This window comes from Zonotrichia leucophrys, chromosome Z (genome assembly GCF_028769735.1).
Source record: "Zonotrichia leucophrys gambelii isolate GWCS_2022_RI chromosome Z, RI_Zleu_2.0, whole genome shotgun sequence".
Classification (NCBI taxonomy): Eukaryota; Metazoa; Chordata; class Aves; order Passeriformes; family Passerellidae; genus Zonotrichia; species Zonotrichia leucophrys.
The window spans coordinates 66,793,959-66,811,604 of NC_088200.1; the positions used below are offsets into that span (position 1 = coordinate 66,793,959).

General features: G+C 38.2%; 1 protein-coding gene across 4 annotated transcripts in view; it reads left to right on the plus strand.

The window, feature by feature from the left end:
- The window catches only part of SNCAIP (synuclein alpha interacting protein), an 89,365-nt gene that overhangs the window by 42,966 nt on the left and 28,753 nt on the right, over nt 1-17,646 (plus strand). For all 4 annotated transcript variants that reach the window (XM_064735949.1, XM_064735952.1, XM_064735953.1 and 1 more), the window contains exons 3-5: nt 3,930-4,002; nt 14,430-15,292; nt 16,946-17,125. In XM_064735949.1, the coding sequence (XP_064592019.1) occupies nt 3,930-4,002; nt 14,430-15,292; nt 16,946-17,125 (1,116 nt within the window). The remainder of the gene's footprint in view (nt 1-3,929; nt 4,003-14,429; nt 15,293-16,945; nt 17,126-17,646) is intronic.

The following is a 17,646-nucleotide window of genomic DNA, read 5'->3' on the forward strand; positions in this document are numbered from 1 at the left end:
TCTTACATTTCTCTTTTCTTCCTGTCTCCCATTTCAGAATGAAGCAAAATGCAGATGTCCCCTGAGTGGAAGTGTTAGTTTCAGACAGATATTTTGTATCCCTAAATGTGTTAGCAGTGTCTATATAGGTCCCCTTTTAAGCTTAAGGGAAGAATAACATATCAAGTGTCTTTATAAAATGCACAACACGTAGCACAAATAACCTAACTAGTGCTCCAAAGATGTTCATCACAGCTGTAAGAAAGACACTTAGTTTGAGGAGGTGATATTTCCCACATGCACCATGCCAGTCTAATCTCTTTCCTTCTCTGTTGTTTTGTTTGGAAGCTGCTTAAATTGACACTACTATTGAGAAAAATCTTGCTGCAACATCAGGCCAAGTATTGTTCCTTTACTTTTTCTCAATATATCTTGCTATTCCCAAATAAATGTCTCAGAAATACAATGACATTGCACAGTTAAATGATTAAGAAAATGCATTGTAAAGTCACTAATTTAATAGGTTTTTAATATCAATGAAACTTTTTTTTCCACTATCACAAATAAACTGAAATGAGACTATTTACTTGGACACACTTGAGAAAAGCTGCTGTAATGGAGGAAGGTGTCTCTTTTCAGTACCAAAATGAAAACAGAACTCTGCATTTAGGATCAGGACAGAGTCATTGGTGGCAGTAAATTATTTGAGTTCTGATACTGCAAACAGTTGGACGTGGTCCTTCATGCCTTGGGGGCGTCATGGTTGTGACAATGTGGTCTGAGAATCACACTATGCATGCAGCTTTGCACTTTAACTCCATTTAGGATAAAGCAGAATGTGGAAAAGTAACTTTTGATTCTTAATTTACTTGGGGTTTTTACTATTTTCTGTAATATTTCTCTGCTACTACTCATTATCAGTTATTTCTTCTTTCTGATACTTCTGGAACATAAGTGCATGTGCTAGTGGTGGACAAGTGGCACAGAGCAGAACAGCCCTATTAAAGATATTTTTTTTCTTATGTGTTTTGTTTAAAATTCATTGCATTAAAATTTGAAAACCATGTGAAATTTGAAAGGTTAATCTTGTCATTAATTCAGATTCTGTAGTGCTGTGTTACATAATGAACAAATGTATTGTATTATTAGGGAAGTCCCATTTTTCCTTGAATTACCAGTGTCTGTTGGAAAAATATCTGGGACTATCTTGCATTTGGATGGAATGCTTGCTATTGCTTCTTGTCTCATTTGCTGTTGATCCTGCTCTTCCATCCTACAAAGTTCTTTAGAGACGTATTAGAACTCACTATTTCGGCAGGCCTTAAATGCTGAAAAGGAACTCAGACCTCAAACAGTGATCAAAAATTCCATAACATATGTTATCTTAGGAACAAGCTCTTAGTTTGTTACTGAATGTCACCATCAACCAAACAGACTTTAATTAAATACCAAAGATCACAGTAAGCATTGGCTGAGGACGTAACAGGGTGTGCTCAACTCTTACATTGTCAGTTAAGCCCTTGGGCATGGCCCTCAGCTCTGACTGAATTGGCTCCTCCAGTGGTGAAACGTGAGAAGTTGTGTTTAATTTTGCATGCAAAAAAATATTGAAATTATTAAAAGAAGAGTTGAAAGTAATTAATTTTAAATGCAGTTGAATAAGTATTGAGTCTTAAATTCTGTTCCAAGGAAGGGTTGCAGTCTCAACTTCTTTTGATGTCCTGTTTAACCTTGAAATTTGCAGTTGAAGAAAAGCTAGAAGACATTACTGATTATTAGAACTGGAACTTAGATATGTGAGAAATCGATTGTTTTTATGGTTGGGAAAGGTCCTCTTGAAAAAGTAATTTTATTTTTCTAGTGGACCAAAAGCTGGTTCTTTACATTTTAATCACAAAATATAGAAGGCAGAAATGTAAATTTGCAGAAGTATCTTTGAGAACAGAGGTAAGTGGGAGGAAATCTATTAATGAAATCAAACCAATATTATAAAAATGAATAACAAATTTATAAACATTCAATAGATTTTTGGTGGTGGGATTACTAACTGAATACATTTTGGAGCAATGCTGAAACGGAAAAAAAAAATCTGGTTTTCCAAGAAAGAGCAGGAAAAAGGCAAAAAGAAAGATGGCTTTCTGTTTTTGAAGTTGTCTGACAAAATACACAGCAATAGAATACAAAAGGCCTCTTTCTAATTGAATTACAAACTGTGTAATAGTTTAAACTGCAACAGCTGGTCTTACAAAGCTACCATATTCCTTGGAGACATGCTCCTTGGATTTTTTTGAGAATCTTACTAGACCAGTTCAACATTGCATTCTAAGTCTTTGTGCTGAAATAGCAAGATGTAGAGCTTAACAGCTCAGGCTTTATTAAACAATGACTAAAGTGAAGGACAGCACATGGTGTTTGTCCATGTATTAATTTGTCTTTAGTAGCATCCTTCTCACTGTCTCAGCTCTGCTTTTTTTTTGCTTTAGGCTGTCGTATCCTGAAACAGTCAGAGCCTTATGGACAGCCCCTTGTTTAGTGGGGCTTGGAATCACTGGGTAGTTCTGGAGTACTGCTACACATTTTAATTAATAAGTTCAGTGTTGATCCTGGGAATACTTACGAGGGTTTCTTCTTGTGGTTGAGGTTTCTCAGTACATCCCTGAATTAGGTCGGCAAGGAAAAAAGTAGGGCCTGGGAGGCTTTCTAGGCTTAATGAAGTAACTACAATCATTTGAGTAACAGTTTTAAACTTGCACCAGAAAAGTACATTACTCTGCAATTGGTCACATGAGCTTGAATTCAGATTATTTTGAATGAGATTGCCAGCTGTGCTTTAGAAACATGTCAAACACCAAATGACTAACTGTCAGCAAAACCCAAGACAATGTATCACTATTTCTTTTTTTTTGTGTGGAAAGTTTATATGGTTTCATATATAGTTGTTTTGCTTCATTGGTCAACAGCACACCAACTAAAATGTCTGTTTCTTTGAAAACATATGGTGTTTATGTATTCTTAGAAAAATTTCAGTTGTGCTAATCCTAAATGGTTTTTTTTCTATTTAAGTTTCCAAAATAATGTTTTATAGGGTCTTTTTTAGTATAAGCAAAGTAGTTGATATTTCTTTCGCAAACATAATGATTTTCATTTGTTTAAATGGAGATTCCTGTAACATTTAAGCATTTGGTTAAGAAAGACTTGCTATAAAGCAACTACATATCAGAATGTATGGTTTTATAACTCTTCTAAAGGTATTCCACAAGTATATAAACTAAAAAATTTTGTTTAGTAAAATACCTATGCACCTCTGGGTTTTTTATTTTTCATTTTTGAATGGTTAATGAGGAGAATAACATGTTGATTCATATTAGATGTGTTTTATTTTATAAATATTTTATTTACATCAAAATAATAGTACAAGTTTGCTTTAATAAAGCCCAGGTTAGAGAAATGAGCCTGTTGTCTGATATATTTGGGTACACACCCCCCTCTCTGGAATAAAATCTCTGCAGTGCAGATATTCTGCATCCCTTTTACATATCAGTTTGTGACAGCTTGAATTGTAATTTTTGAGCATGGTAATTGTTGCACTGCAAAACCATAAAGGTGCACAGGTGGGCAAAGTGAGACCCTTGACGCCGGCCTGTGGTCTGATCTCCGATGTATCTCACACTGTGTTCGTGCCTTGAGTAGTGGTGACCTGCAGGAAGGAGAAGTCTGAGGTGAGGAGATGCTTTGCTCTGGCTTTGAAAGTCTGTTTTGTATGGCTCCGGGTGGGAAACAAAAGCAGGTGTCTTTTGCTTTTCTCATGCAATCCAAGACCATCAGACTGCCAGAAGCAGCCTTGGTTTGTAGATTTAATTAGTGTCCATGACATTTGAATCTCTTGCAAATCTTACTTTTTGTCTTTTTTAAATTATTACCTCTATACATTTTGTTCTCCTTTTTTACAGTATTCTGTAACTTCTCTCAAGACCATCCCAGAATTATGTAGAAGGTGTGATTCACAAAATGAAGACAGAGCAGGTATGATGCCCATTTTTGTCCACCCATACTATTCTAGGCTTTGTTTTAATCCTGTACGGTTTGGCAACAATAACTTCTTGGCAGTGTCCTGTTGTTTTGTTTTTTCTCATTTATGTACAGTGTTCTGGAAACATGAGTTTCTTTTTTTTCAACAGATGTTAGTTCATTAGAAGGAAAGAAAGTTCCAAAAAAGGATTTGGCTGTATACAGATAAATGTAGGGCTTCATCTCAGCAGCTCCAAACCACAGTATGTGCAACAATTTACTTGAAAACCCGAGAAACCATTGGTGACAAGACGTAATAATGTAGGCGCCAATGAAAAAATGTTGGATACATTTACTACCCATATGGCCACGACCAGTCTGAGGGATGATGTTTTGCCAGAGTCTGAAACTGTATCAAGGATGCTACATGATAGAATCTACTCTAAGGCATACTGTAGTAGTTAAGATTAAAGCAGAGTTTTTTAGTTTAATAGTGTAAACTAAATGAAGAATCATGGCATATAGATGAGAACCAGCTGGAGACCTTCCCCCTGCCCCCTGACAAAAAGTGCATTCAGCGTTGTTTTTCACTCTGTAAATCAGATTAATCCGCTTTTATTTTTCTCTTCCTGATGGAGGAGAAATGAATTGGTAAGAGAAGTATTTTTGTTGAGCTATGAAAAGTTTATTGTGCTTTTTTGATCTTTTAATTGGACTTTTGTTAATGTTCTTTCATCAAGTACTTTTATAACAGAAGCAGGAGATCTGGAATTGATGGGATGATGGGATGATACAAGGACTTAAGAACCATGCTATATTTCAGCAACTTTTATTTCTATATTTTCTTTCAGACTTTTTAAAATTTCTGCTGTGTTTAACTTAAGTGAAAACTTTCTGAGTGCTACTTCTTCTAACAGAGTTATTAGAGGCCAGGTCAGCACATGCCACTGTCCTTGGCAATAAAGAGAAGCAAACCTCTCCTTACAATACTTACTTGCATATTACTTTCACAATACTTACTTGCCTACACAGGGCACAGCAGTGGTTGCACACACAGTATTACTTGTTGCAAGCAAGAGCAGGGCAGAAGTGTAATGGGTGAAGACTCCTAATGCACCCCCCTCAAATTACCCTATCTCCTTCTACCCCAGTCTCACCCCATCGTCCTCTCCATCCTCCTTTGCATATTCCCCTCTTCCTTCCCATCCTACCCCTTTACACCCTTGTATCCTTCCCCTACCCCTGTCTCATCCCTGTCCCTTTTCTTCTGTCTTCTTTCTTCCTTCTTGCTGGTACTTCCTCCCTTGATCATCCCTTGCTCATCCTGACACCTTCCCCCTTTCTTCCAATTCCTTCCCACTTCTCCCCCTTTCTTATCCATACTTACTCCACTCTCCCTGTTTTCCTATTGTCACACCATTGCTCCACACTATTCTTCTCCCACTCTTCTCTCATTCCTCCTGCCTCCTCCTCTCCCCCTTCCTTGTTTTCATCCACTTCTTCCCCCTTCTGCTCATCCTTCTTCCCTGCCATACTGCAGAGCATTTAATCCCTCATTGCTCCCCACATGCTGCCACCATTCTCTCCCATATTCCTCCTCCCATTCTTCTTTCTTCATTTAAAATTAAGTAGTAGTCATAAAGTGAAATGTAATCCAATAGTAAGGATGAAATATTGGTTAGGAGCTCTTCCTTTAGATTGTGGGATGCTGACAGCATCCCGTATATCTCTCTTGTTCTGTGGTTGCCTCTGCAGATGGACATTTTTTGATTATGATTTTAATTAAATCATCATCTATTCCCTTAAAAAGGGGTTGACAGAAGCAAATACAGGGATTGCTGGAAGACAGTAGTAGCTCTGGGGGGCTACAGTAGAAGCTCTGTTAATTACAGATTGGTTAAAAGTATAGAGTAAAAAGTAGGTCTTTTGCACTGATAGTAGTATTGGCATAGTGGAAACAGTACTAAAAGCTGGGTTTTCTTGCTAGTCAACACTTATTTTGGTGAATTGGAGATATAGTACTGAAATATTTTTGTTTTTACTCTGTTTATTTACTGAGTAATAATACAGTGCTGATCAGGAGTGTATCACTTTACATGTCTGTACAGATTTGAGTATCTCAAGTGTCTTGAAATATCAACATAGCTGGATTAGTCAACATTATATAAGGCTCCATTTGACAACTTTTCACAGTTGCAGTTGACGCAGTCTTTTGCCTTCCCTGTACTGTAGATCATTAAAATAATGATGCCAAAGTATTGGTGATGTGTGCTATTTTTAATGAAAATGGATTATATAATAAATCTTTCATACTTTAGCATGAAGCATTCATAGTAATTTATATCTGCATTCCACTGTTAATTCAAGTAGTTACAATAGAAAAACTCAGAGGTTTTACAAAGTGCTGATCTAGCTTTTTACCTCTTACTGACTCCTGCTTACTTAGAGGTTGCATTTCTCCTTTTTTTTTTTTTAACTTTTTAGGCTTTTTTTTTAAAACAGAGAGGACTATGAAAGTAGCTGTCCAATAATTCTTTTTTCAGAAGAACTAAAAGTTAAGCAAATGTTAACCATAGTTAAGACATGTCATAATCTAAAAAACAATTGTCTGTCATCTTTCTCTTAGGAAAATATTTAGTTCACTAATACAGTTAAGAAAAAATTGTGGAGAAAGTAAGATTCAAATTTATACTTGAAAAATAATTATATATATGTATATATACATATATACATAGGCAACAATTTTCACCAGCAGGATTGTTGGAACAGATATAAACAGACCCATTTCTTATTATGGAATTACATTTCTTAACTATATGGCTAATAATATGGAAGCGTTACTATTCATTGTTTGCAGATAAGTTTGGTAAATAGCCCTGTCATTCCGATTTTCTTCCCCTCTTTCATGTAAACACTGAATAATAAGTTAGTAACATATGAAAGTATTTGGTTACATTGTTTTCAAATTACTCCAAGCACTTTTAATCCTAGGCAAGTACTGTGTTTAGAAGCCATTGAGTCTTCTCTAGTATTTCACATAATTCCTTCAGCAGGCTTTTTGGATTTTTTTAACTATTTCTGATGGCCTGCAACTTTTGCTCAGATTACTTGTTCTTTTGGAAATGGAGGTATTAGAAAGTTTTCCCAATGTGTAGTTTTTCCTCCTTGAAATGCCATCATTGCCTCCCTTTATTGGAAAGCACTGGCAGGTGGAGGGTGTTGTTGGGAAGGTCCTGTTCCTACCTCACTCTTTTGCAAGATGTGCATGACAGCCATGAAGCAGCAGAGTCTCCATCCTGTCTCAGAATCAAAGAATCACAGAATATTCTGAGTTGGAGGGTGCCCACAAGGATCATCGAAGTCCAACTCCTGGCCCTGTGCAGGACAGGGGCCTGTACACCCCCAGAGTCACCCCATGTGCCTGAGAGCATTGCCCAAACAGTTCTTGAGCTCTGTTGGGTCAGTGCTGTGACCACTTTCCCGGGGAGCTGTTCCAGTGCCCAGCCTCCCTCTGGGTGAAAAACTTTTCCTGATATCAAACCTAAACCTCCCCTACAGAGTTTCATGCCATTCTCCTGAATCCTGTCACTGTCACCACACAGAAGATCAGTGCCTGCCTCTCTGCTTCCCCTCATGGGGGAACTGCAGAGCTGGAATGAGGTCTCCCCTCAGTCTCCTCCAGTCTGAGCAGACCAAGGGACCTCAGCCACTCCTCACACGCCTTCACCCCAAAACCTTTCACCATGCTTGTCACCCTCCTTTGGACTCTCTCAACAGCTCAATGTCTTTTTTATGCTGTGGCACCCAGACCTGCCCCCAGCACTCGAGGTGAAGCTGCCCCAGAGCAGAGCAGAGCAGAGCAGAGCAGAGCAGAGCAGGACAGTCCCCTCCCTTGGGGAATTGTCCCTTGCATCAGGCACTGCTGGCCATGCTGTGCCCAATGTACCCCAGGACACGGGGCACTCCTGGCTGCCAGGGCACTGCTGGCCCATGTTCAGCTTGCCATTGACCAAGACCTCCAGGTCTGTTTCCATGGCTCTGCTCTCCAGCCTCTCATTCACATTCTCATCCAGTCTGTCCATTCATCCAGGGTTTCCCCATCTGAGGAGCAGAATGCATCACTTTCCTTTCTTAAGCTTCATACAGTTGGTGATTGCCCAGGCCTCTGATCTGTTGAGGTGTCTCTGCAGGGCCTCTCTGTCTTCAGAGGGAGTAACCAGCTACTCCTAATTTTGTATCATCTGCAAACTTCCTTAGTATTCCTTCAAGTCCTGCATCCACGTCCCTTAAGTCTTCTCAGAGTCCTTCTTGGATTTAGGGAATTCTGACTCAGGAAAGTTCCAAGGGATCCTTGGACCCAGGATATGTGTCAGTACTCCCAGATTACAAGGAAAGAGATACAGTGTTGCCAAAAAATTGCAGGGAAAATCATGGTTTATCCACAATAAAGTGATTAAGGGTAATTGTTTTTTCTACAATTGTGCATCAAGATAATGATCTTTTAGGTAGCATAATAACCACTAAGGTGGACATTATCTCAGCTGTTTAGAGCAGGGTGCTAATTAACTCCAAGACTGTGGGTTTAAACCCTGTACAGGCCATTCACTTAAAAACTGGACTCAATGATCCATGTGGATCCCTTCCAATTCAGAATATTCTGTGATTCTCTAATTTTTTTATCTTCAAAGATTAAATTTAAAGGGTGTGGTTTAGAAATGGACCAAGCTAGCACATTTTTCCTGAAATGAAGTGTTAGCCAGAGTGCCCATTGATTTCCAGCATTGTTTAATATAGAATTATGAACTGAAACAGAAATCAGTCCTTTATGCTTTCGTTACTAAGCATAAAATTGGTTGTATTCTTTCTGGGCAAGTTTTCTAAGGACACTTGAACAAATGGTTCAAGACAACAGTGTTAAACAAGCTTCACTGAACCATGTCATTGTTGAAGTGTATTCTGTCATCTGTGATGGCTTTCAGCTGTCATTAAATGTCTGTTTCAAATGAAGGCAATATACTACTCTAGATCTTTATTCACTGATTGGTAAAAACAAATTCACTTTTAATGCCCAGCAGTTATCCTTCTGCACTGCTTGATTCATTATGCATTCCCAAAGAAACTGCCATTTGAAAAATTATTCAAAATATTAGTGTTCTAATTGAGAAAAACTAATCAATGAGCAGAAAATTTCTGTCTCAAGTTCTTGGTAGTTTTTAGTTGTATGAGAAAATAAGTAAAATTTGATTTGGAAGCAGTGTTAAAAACCATCAATTTCACAGACTTGTATTCTTTATTCTATATTTGAGACTATACTCTCCAAATATATCCCAGGTAAATACGTCTGAAACAATAAAATACTGATTGGATCATTCCTTGTAGAATACTGAAGAATTTTCTTAGTAAAAAGTAATTGTGCTAGCTACATATAAGTTCTTTTCCTATCAAATTTTTGCATCCTCCCTCTTCTTTTTTCACACATTGTATGCCAGAATGACCTCTTCTGATTTTTCATTAGAACTTTGTTTGCTATCTTCCTTTTACATCCATAGATCACTCTATACAAGAGTAAAGCAAATTTATTAATTTCAAAGTTTTCTTTGCTTTTCCTTTATTACGTATTCGAGAATGACAGCTTTTGTGTTATTCTTCCTCAAGCCAAGATAAGAAAAAATATTCATTCACAGAGATTCAAATTGTTTGAATTACCTGGAAAAGATGCACTGTTATTTAAAAGTACTATTTATTTACCCTGTATACTCGTCCTTTTTTCTTTAGAGTGACTTGAAATTCCACTTAAATGGGAGCAAACACTCTCCATTTTTTTCTGTGCAGGGTTGTTCTTTAATTGAGGTCCTCATGCTATAAGAGTTTATGTTAAAGAACTCCAGTATGTGTTCCTGGTTCAGGTTATTGATATATTAAAACTGTAAAACAGTGCCACCTTCAGTCAAAATGAATTCAGTTAAATATGAATTTTGTGATATTAATAAAGAAGTAAATAGATCCTTGGATCTGGCTCTGATTATCCACTGATTTGTAAGAGACACCCGTTCCTCTATCACTTGGAGCCCACACTGGTGATTACAAAAATGAGTTTTTGGAAAGTTTCCCTAGTGTAGTCAACACCTCAGCACCTGTATACAAAGTCAGAATCACAATGCTTTATCTTAATGTGGTCTTATTTGATTCAAATCTCTGCTGAAGGCATATCAGAAGGAAGAAGCTCAGGCATTTCTTTCAGATGACAGTAAATCTTCAAATTTGAAACTTCGTGTAGATTTGCTGCAGGTCCCCTCCTAATACTGCATGAGAATTAAGTTGAAATACTGCATTTTAAAAAGTATGAGCAGTTGTCAATGCTATTCACAAGCTTTCTTAAAGTAAAACATGATACTGATATTTTCGTTATACTCAGGACAATTTAGAGGCATTTTGGTGTTTGCCATTAGACTGTAAGTATCACAGAAACTGCCTGTCACATGTGTAAAATTTCATCTGTAAAGGATGAAAAGTTATCTTGATGATTGGAGAAAACTCAGTTACCCTGTTGTTCTACAGATGCTTGTATACCAGATACTGCGCCTCTCACCATTCTCTAGATACAGAGGTGATTGAAAAATACTCTGAAGTCAACAGATGCTTCCTACTGGAAACATGCTATAAGGATCAATTTTGATTCCTGAAAGTAGAATCAGGTGGGGATTAAATTGAAATATGAGTTGCTTCCTAGTTGCCCCCTTTTCTGCTTATTTGCCCCCCAGTAGTTCTAGAACATATGTAAGTAAATAAATATATAAGAAAACCTTTAAATAAGGCTGCAGGCCTCTGGACTCTTTTGTATTATGCCTTCCTCAAAAAAAAAGAAAAATAGAGCACAATGTATGGTGAGGAACTACTTCTGCAAATTTGGCCCTTGCAGGTTTTTGCCAGATAAAGTTTTTTTTTTGTGACAAAGAAATACTTTGACACCTCAGGTCTATCAGGCAACTAACACTTCTTTACCAACACGAAAGAAGTCTGCAGTTTCTATATTGTTCGCTCTTTTTGCCTCAGTAATACAATAGTAGAATTATCCAAGTCTCTTATATTAATGAGTAAAAGTTTGGAAAATAATTTTGACACATAGTTGGGGGAAAAAGATTTTCATCACTTTTTAGGAGTATACCAGAATTATTTGTCAGATTCTGGAATCCAGCTAGCTGCTCCACATTCTAGCCCCCTGCCTTAAACTCAGGCCATCTTTTACTGTTGTTTATAAAACAATCAAACAGTATTTATTTGACCCAGACTTTTAATGGCCCCTGTCTGAGTTCATAAGTATGGAGAGATGAGCAAGAGGCTTTTCCTCTGGAGCAGCTGTTTAAGACCACTCAGCATTACCCCTGCTGTGCTGATGCTTTGGGAGCTGTAGGCAACACTTGCTTTTGCTTCCTCGGGTAACAAGCATCTGAAAGCACAAAGAAAGAGATTGAAGCCATGTCCCAGTCCACTCCAGGCTATGGCTGCAGTGTCATGGAGAGGGAAATCATGCTCTAACTGCCTAAGGACTGATGCAGCTCCCAAGGAGCAAATAGCACAAAGAAATACTGTGTCTGCTAGTCTGACTTGCTTTTGTCCCTTCAGCTATATGGTTAAATGCTATGTTCTAATCCTTTATTAAAAACAGTGGAAATTCATCATCTCAGTTAAGTGAAGAGGAGAATTTTAAGTCAGCAAAAATATTGCTAACTGGTTTTGGTATTCCAGTTTAGTTCTTTTCCCTGGAACAGCTGTGTTTGTAAGGAGATGTTGATAAAAAATACAGTGAAGAATGGAAGTACCTTATTGTGCTCTAACTTTAATGAAATAAAGGAGAAGTACATGACTTCACAATTATCTGAGGCAGATTTGTAACAAACATCACTGCTTCTTCTCAGTGCCTGATTTTACAGTTTGGTCACCAGTGGTTCATGTAAATGCATGTTATTAAAGTAAAAAGTGGAGAAAGTGAAGCAACAAAATAAATGTAAACTTAAATAAAGTGATGACAAACAAAATGCTGATGCCTTTTCCTCTGTCTAGACCCCTGTGTTGAAAGCAGTGTTTTCATAAAACTCAGACAGAATTCATTTCCATACTGAGTGCTTAATAGTTCCTGTCAGAACAAAACAGCTGGGAAACATATGGTATCCATTTCCCAGTATCACTTGGAAAAAATTTCTCATGTAAATAAAACCAACATAAAAGTGTAGGCCTTTGAACCTAGAATCTTATACAATACATAAATAAGTCAGTACAGTGCGTTCTTTGTATTGGCCCACTAAGTTACATGCCTTTTGATTATTATTATTTTTATTTCTTCTTCAGAAATGTTTTCTTAAGCACTTCCAAAAGTATTAATGTAATTTTCAGACATCTTTAACTACTAAGCCATACTAATCTTTTGCTTCAGATATTGATGTTGCACTGAAAGTGTATATATCTGTTTCCTTAGGAAGGTGTTAATGGCAAATTTTGTGTTTTGACCACAAATTAGATCCCACTGATATGCAGTTAGCACATGTTATAAATCTGCTTTGTTTAAACAGTATGCTTGACTTTCAGACTGCTTTAACTCTTAGTGTACCTTGAAAGGGGTGTTGTAACTGCCTAAATGCTTTTGTGGTTTTTGTGCTGTCCCTTAAATGAAAATACCAAGAGATAGAAAACTATTTGCCAGAATTCCACTTACAATGAAGATCACCAATATTACTAGATGGGACTATTTCTGAAAGAGTACAAATTCAGTAGGATTGAGTTCACGTTCAGTAGAATTAAGAGTTCAGTTGACTTGATCTCCTTCCCTTCTCACAAGACAGATTCACTGCTCAAACTATCCTGCAGTGCGCTGAAATAATTGCCTGGAAGGTCCAGAGCTATAGATATGGATGTGGATGTGGGTGTGAGTGTACACAGGTTATAGATATAAGGGATGGAAAGTTTGACAAAGAAGGCAACATAGAGAGGAGAAGTTCAGAAGGAACATCACATCTCAATAAGTAGGCATAATTTTTAGATCAGAGAATCACAGAATTGTTTAGGTTGGCTAGAGCAGGTTAAGCCAGGTCTGTGTCCAGTAGAACTCTAATGATGGAGATTTCAAACATCTCTGGGCAGCTATGCCAGTGTTTGACCAGCCACACAATTTAAAAAGTGTTTTCTTGTGCTCAGACAGAATTTCTTGTATTTCACTTGGTGCTGGCTGCCTCTTGTCCTGTCATGGAAAAGAGCCTTGTTACCTCTTCTTAATGATGAGATTCCTTCTGACCCTTTCCTTCCCCAAGCTGAACAGTCCCTGCTCTCAGTTGATGTTCATGAATTTCTAGTTCTTTTAAGAAAAATACATCTTCCAGACAAAACAGGCCTTAAATATTGAGTTGTTATTGGTGCTAAAACAAATCCACTAAAAAGCTTTGGCTGACTCTTTTGTTGCCCTCTCAGAAAATCATCCGACTCTTATGATGCATCTCAGTGCAGAGCAGAGTACAAACTAACATAGTTGGACTAGACCCCTGTAAATGCCACTAGGCTATTGCTCACAGAATGGTCAGGTTGGAAGGGACCACAGCAGGTCATGGGGTCCAGTCTCCCTGCTTAAGCAGAGCCATCCCAGGGCATGTGGCACAGGATTGTGTCCAGGTAGTTCTTGAATATCTACAGTGAAGGAGATTGCAGAACCTCTCTGGGTAACCAGTTCCAGTGCTCAGTCACCTGCACAGTAATGGAGTTCTTCCTCGAGTTTGGGTGGCACTTCTGTGCCTCAGTGCCTGCCCGTTGCCTCTCCTGCTCTTGCTGGGCACAGCTGAGCAGAGCCTGGTCCCTCCTCGTGACGCCCTCCCTTCAGATACTATAGACATTGATGAGGTCCTGCTCCAGTTGTCTCTTCTCAAGGCTGAACAGGCACGACTCCCTCAGCCTTTCCTGGTAAGAGAGATGGTCCTGTGGCTTACTAACAGGGACAGCCTGGACCCACTCCAGGAGCTCCATGTCTCTCTTGTACTGAGGAGCCCAGAACTGGACACAGCACTCCAGATGTGGCCTCATCAGGGCCAAGTAAAGAGTGAGGAACACTTCTAGGTCCTTGCTGGCAATACTTTTCCTGATGCACCCCAGAATGCCATTGGCCTTCTTGGGTACCAGCACACATCGTTGGCTCACAGACAACTTATTTTCTTGGTTAGAACTTGATTAGAACTAATTATTTGTAATTATTACATTATATATCCTTGAGAAAAGTTTTTTTTAGGAATGTAAAATTCTTCAGTTTTGATAGAGTTGCCATTAAATCTGTTTAGATATGAATCTGGCATGTTATCATATAATTCTTGTTTCTGGTATGTGGCCAGGTGTGTCTTTAAAAGCATGCTATCATGTCATGTATTAGGTAACACTCACTGCTAAATCAAATTCCTTTATTTCTCTAGTTTCCAGCAGCAGCTGGAACTGTGGGGTCTCAACTCTTCTTGGAAATGCACAGAAACCAACAGGAATTGCAGATGTGTGCAATAAATTCAGACCAGTGAAGAGGGTTTCTCCACTAAAGCACCAGCCAGAAAGCTCTGAGAACAATGAAAGTGATGACCAGAAGAACCAAAAGGGAGAATACGAGAAAGGCAGTGATTCTCAGTCTGCACCTCCAAATGATGACCAGAGTCCAGGAGAAGGAGAGAGCCTTAAAAGCAAAGGCACCGAGCCTGCTGTTCTGCTTGGGGAGCTGGAGCACTATGACCTGGATATGGATGAAATTTTGGATGTGCCTTACATTAAATCAAGTCAGCAACCTGTTCCTTTTACAAAGGTAGCTCCTGAGAAAAAACTTTTAAGTGTGTGTTCAACTGTGAATGGTCTAAGTGTCAAGACCTGTCCTGCAGGGAGCACAGAGAGCTCGCCTGCTGGCGGGACGCAGTTCTGTGTGCTGTCTCCTGTGAAAGGCACTCAGCTGAGAAAAACGCAGCCCATTGTCCTTGATCAGCACAAGCATTCAGCAGAAGAATTAGAGCTTTCCCAGCCTTTAGTTAAATGTGGCTCAGCCCATGAATCTGAATCCCAAGGCAAGGGCTACTTCAGCAGGACACTTGCTGATCCTCTTGGTCACAAAGCTGAGAAGACCATGCCGAACTGCCACCGGAGGACTTTCCACCTGCAGACAGCAGTGGCAGAAAGCAAGCAGCTAGAGGAGCTGAGTATGAACTGGAGCAGTGCAGGGGGCCCAGAAGAGAGGAGTGAAGAGGTGAAAAAAATTAAGAGCATCTTAAACATTGTAAAGGAAGGCCAAATATCTTTACTGGTAAGTATCATCTTTTTCGTAACAAACATAGAATAAAAGTGATCTATGATGTGGTTTATTAGGCTAGCTAAGCTGATGTTCACATTTTGAATCACTGCCCTTTTTATCTTGCTGACTCCTTACTCCTTAGGAATTAAGCTTTTGGGGTTCCAAATTGAAAGCATTAATATTTGAATAAAATATCTAGCAAAACCAGGATACTAGGTTTATGTATGCATGGCCAAGATTGCTGTTTTATGGTGTACACTGAAATTATAAAGAAGGCAAGACATTTTAACTAATAAGATCATTTAAATATCAAGTTTAAATCCTAAGTGAGTTTTGCCTTTCACATTTGTGGGTCACTTTGCTCAATTACTGCTGGTTTGCCAGTATTGTTATGTAGAAGTTGATGATGGGAACAGAGAGGCTTCTGTTGTATTCTGATTATTATTCAGGAGTGTTTATGCTGTCTTGTTGCAGCAGCGTTCTCAGGGAGGAGCTTTCTGTAAAGCCTGGTTGGCCTCTGACCCATATGAAGGCTTTTTTAGTAAATTCTAGCACTGTGATCAGGCACTGTCAATGATGGTTTCCAAAGTAACTGGCTACAACTTTGCACAATGATGCAGAGCATGTGATCTCCACATGGAACAGCTGGTGAAGGCGCAGTGTATGTATAAAAACTGTTTTTGTTAGATTTTTGTTTAGCTTCTCTGTTTAGCAATCTAACTCAAGCACAAAGGCATGCCATTAACATAGAAACAAGGACAAAGGAAAATATTCAAAACTAGACAGAGGCAGAAGAGAATATTAGATTACTCATTAAGAAATAAAAGCAAGATAAATTTGTTCCAAAATAGAAATTGGGAGGAAAAAAGAGGACATCATAGGTAAGAAAATATGTATTTTTTCCAAAGTGGTTGAAACCTCTTCATGAAGTACACTTACGGAACAACACTCTGGCAAGACTGCATAACTCTAGAAACTTTGTTATTGCTACTTCTTGACTCTGTCTTCAATCTTCTGTTTTTCTTTTGGAGTTTCTCAATCCAATTATTTTGTCTTTAAATTAGAATTGGGCAGAAATAATGTATTACATCATAGTGGTGTTGAACTTTGAGTAAATATCTGGACAGTTTTTTTCATGAAAAAAAGCTATCACACAAAAGTCTTTTGTCATGTGCTTTAACTATGTTTTAAATGGTGCTTAGCATAAGCTATTGCTTTTGTGATGAGCATAATTAATCAGGAATGTCTTTCAGAAGTCATGAATATTTTCTCTTCAATTATGTATCAATAAAATGCCAAAAAAATTTAAAAGGAGAGAAAACTCAAAATAGACAGAAATTATTAATATATGGGTATTTTTGCAGTTACCTTATTGACTAGACTAGTGCAAAGAATTTAAGGCAGTCAAGGTCTTGCACTGTTGCATGACATTTACATGAAAAGGAGAGAAACTTCACAATTAATCAAGCCACTAAACATCCCACTTCTGTCCTTATGCTAATAGTACCCAGGTTCTGTACAATGAAGTGAAAAGCTCTGGACTTTTACTTGTAAAAGAACATGCCTATTGGGAAACCTCCTTGTGTTTGGCTTGTGTCTGGGGCTGTGAGAATAAATGTATCTTTTTATTCTTAGTTGTAACTAACATAGGGCTTTTTTTAACAGCCACATTTAGCAGCAGATAATCTGGATAAGATCCATGATGAATGTGACAACAATCTGTTGCATGTAGCAGCATCAAAGGGACATGCAGAATGCCTGCAGCATCTCACTTCTTTGATGGGTGAAGACTGTTTGAACGAACGAAACATTGAGCAGCTAACTCCAGCTGGGCTAGCAATAAAGGTAACAGGCCCTTTCTCTACTGTAAGTGACATAAAGGTCGTTTAGTTTCCTCCTGTGATGGCAGTAAGAAATGCATCTAGCAGGAGGTTATTTTTCAGGCTTTATAAGTGAGGGGAAAAAATCCCTGTTGGTTGGTACTATATAAGCAAAGTAAAATGCATTACTACACAAGATGTAATATCCACTGTATAATAGTGACAGCTTTTACATTGTTATCAGTGCATATGCATTAATTTTTAAATCAGTCTACTGAATCTAGAGACTATTTGTTATATTTCAAGCAGCTTTCACTTAACTTGGATTCACTTGTTTCTTTAGGGAGCATAACAGTTTCTTGTTTTTTTAAAAGTATTGGTATAATCTTGGAAGACAAGTGTGAGAGCAAGTTTACAAAGCATAAAAGCACCTTGAGGTGAAAATTCCCGGTTGTCCAAAGCAGTTGATGATTTAACCTTAATTGTTCTGGTTCTTTAGCGAGAGTGAATGGTTAAATGTCATTCCTTTTATCCTCTAAATACCTT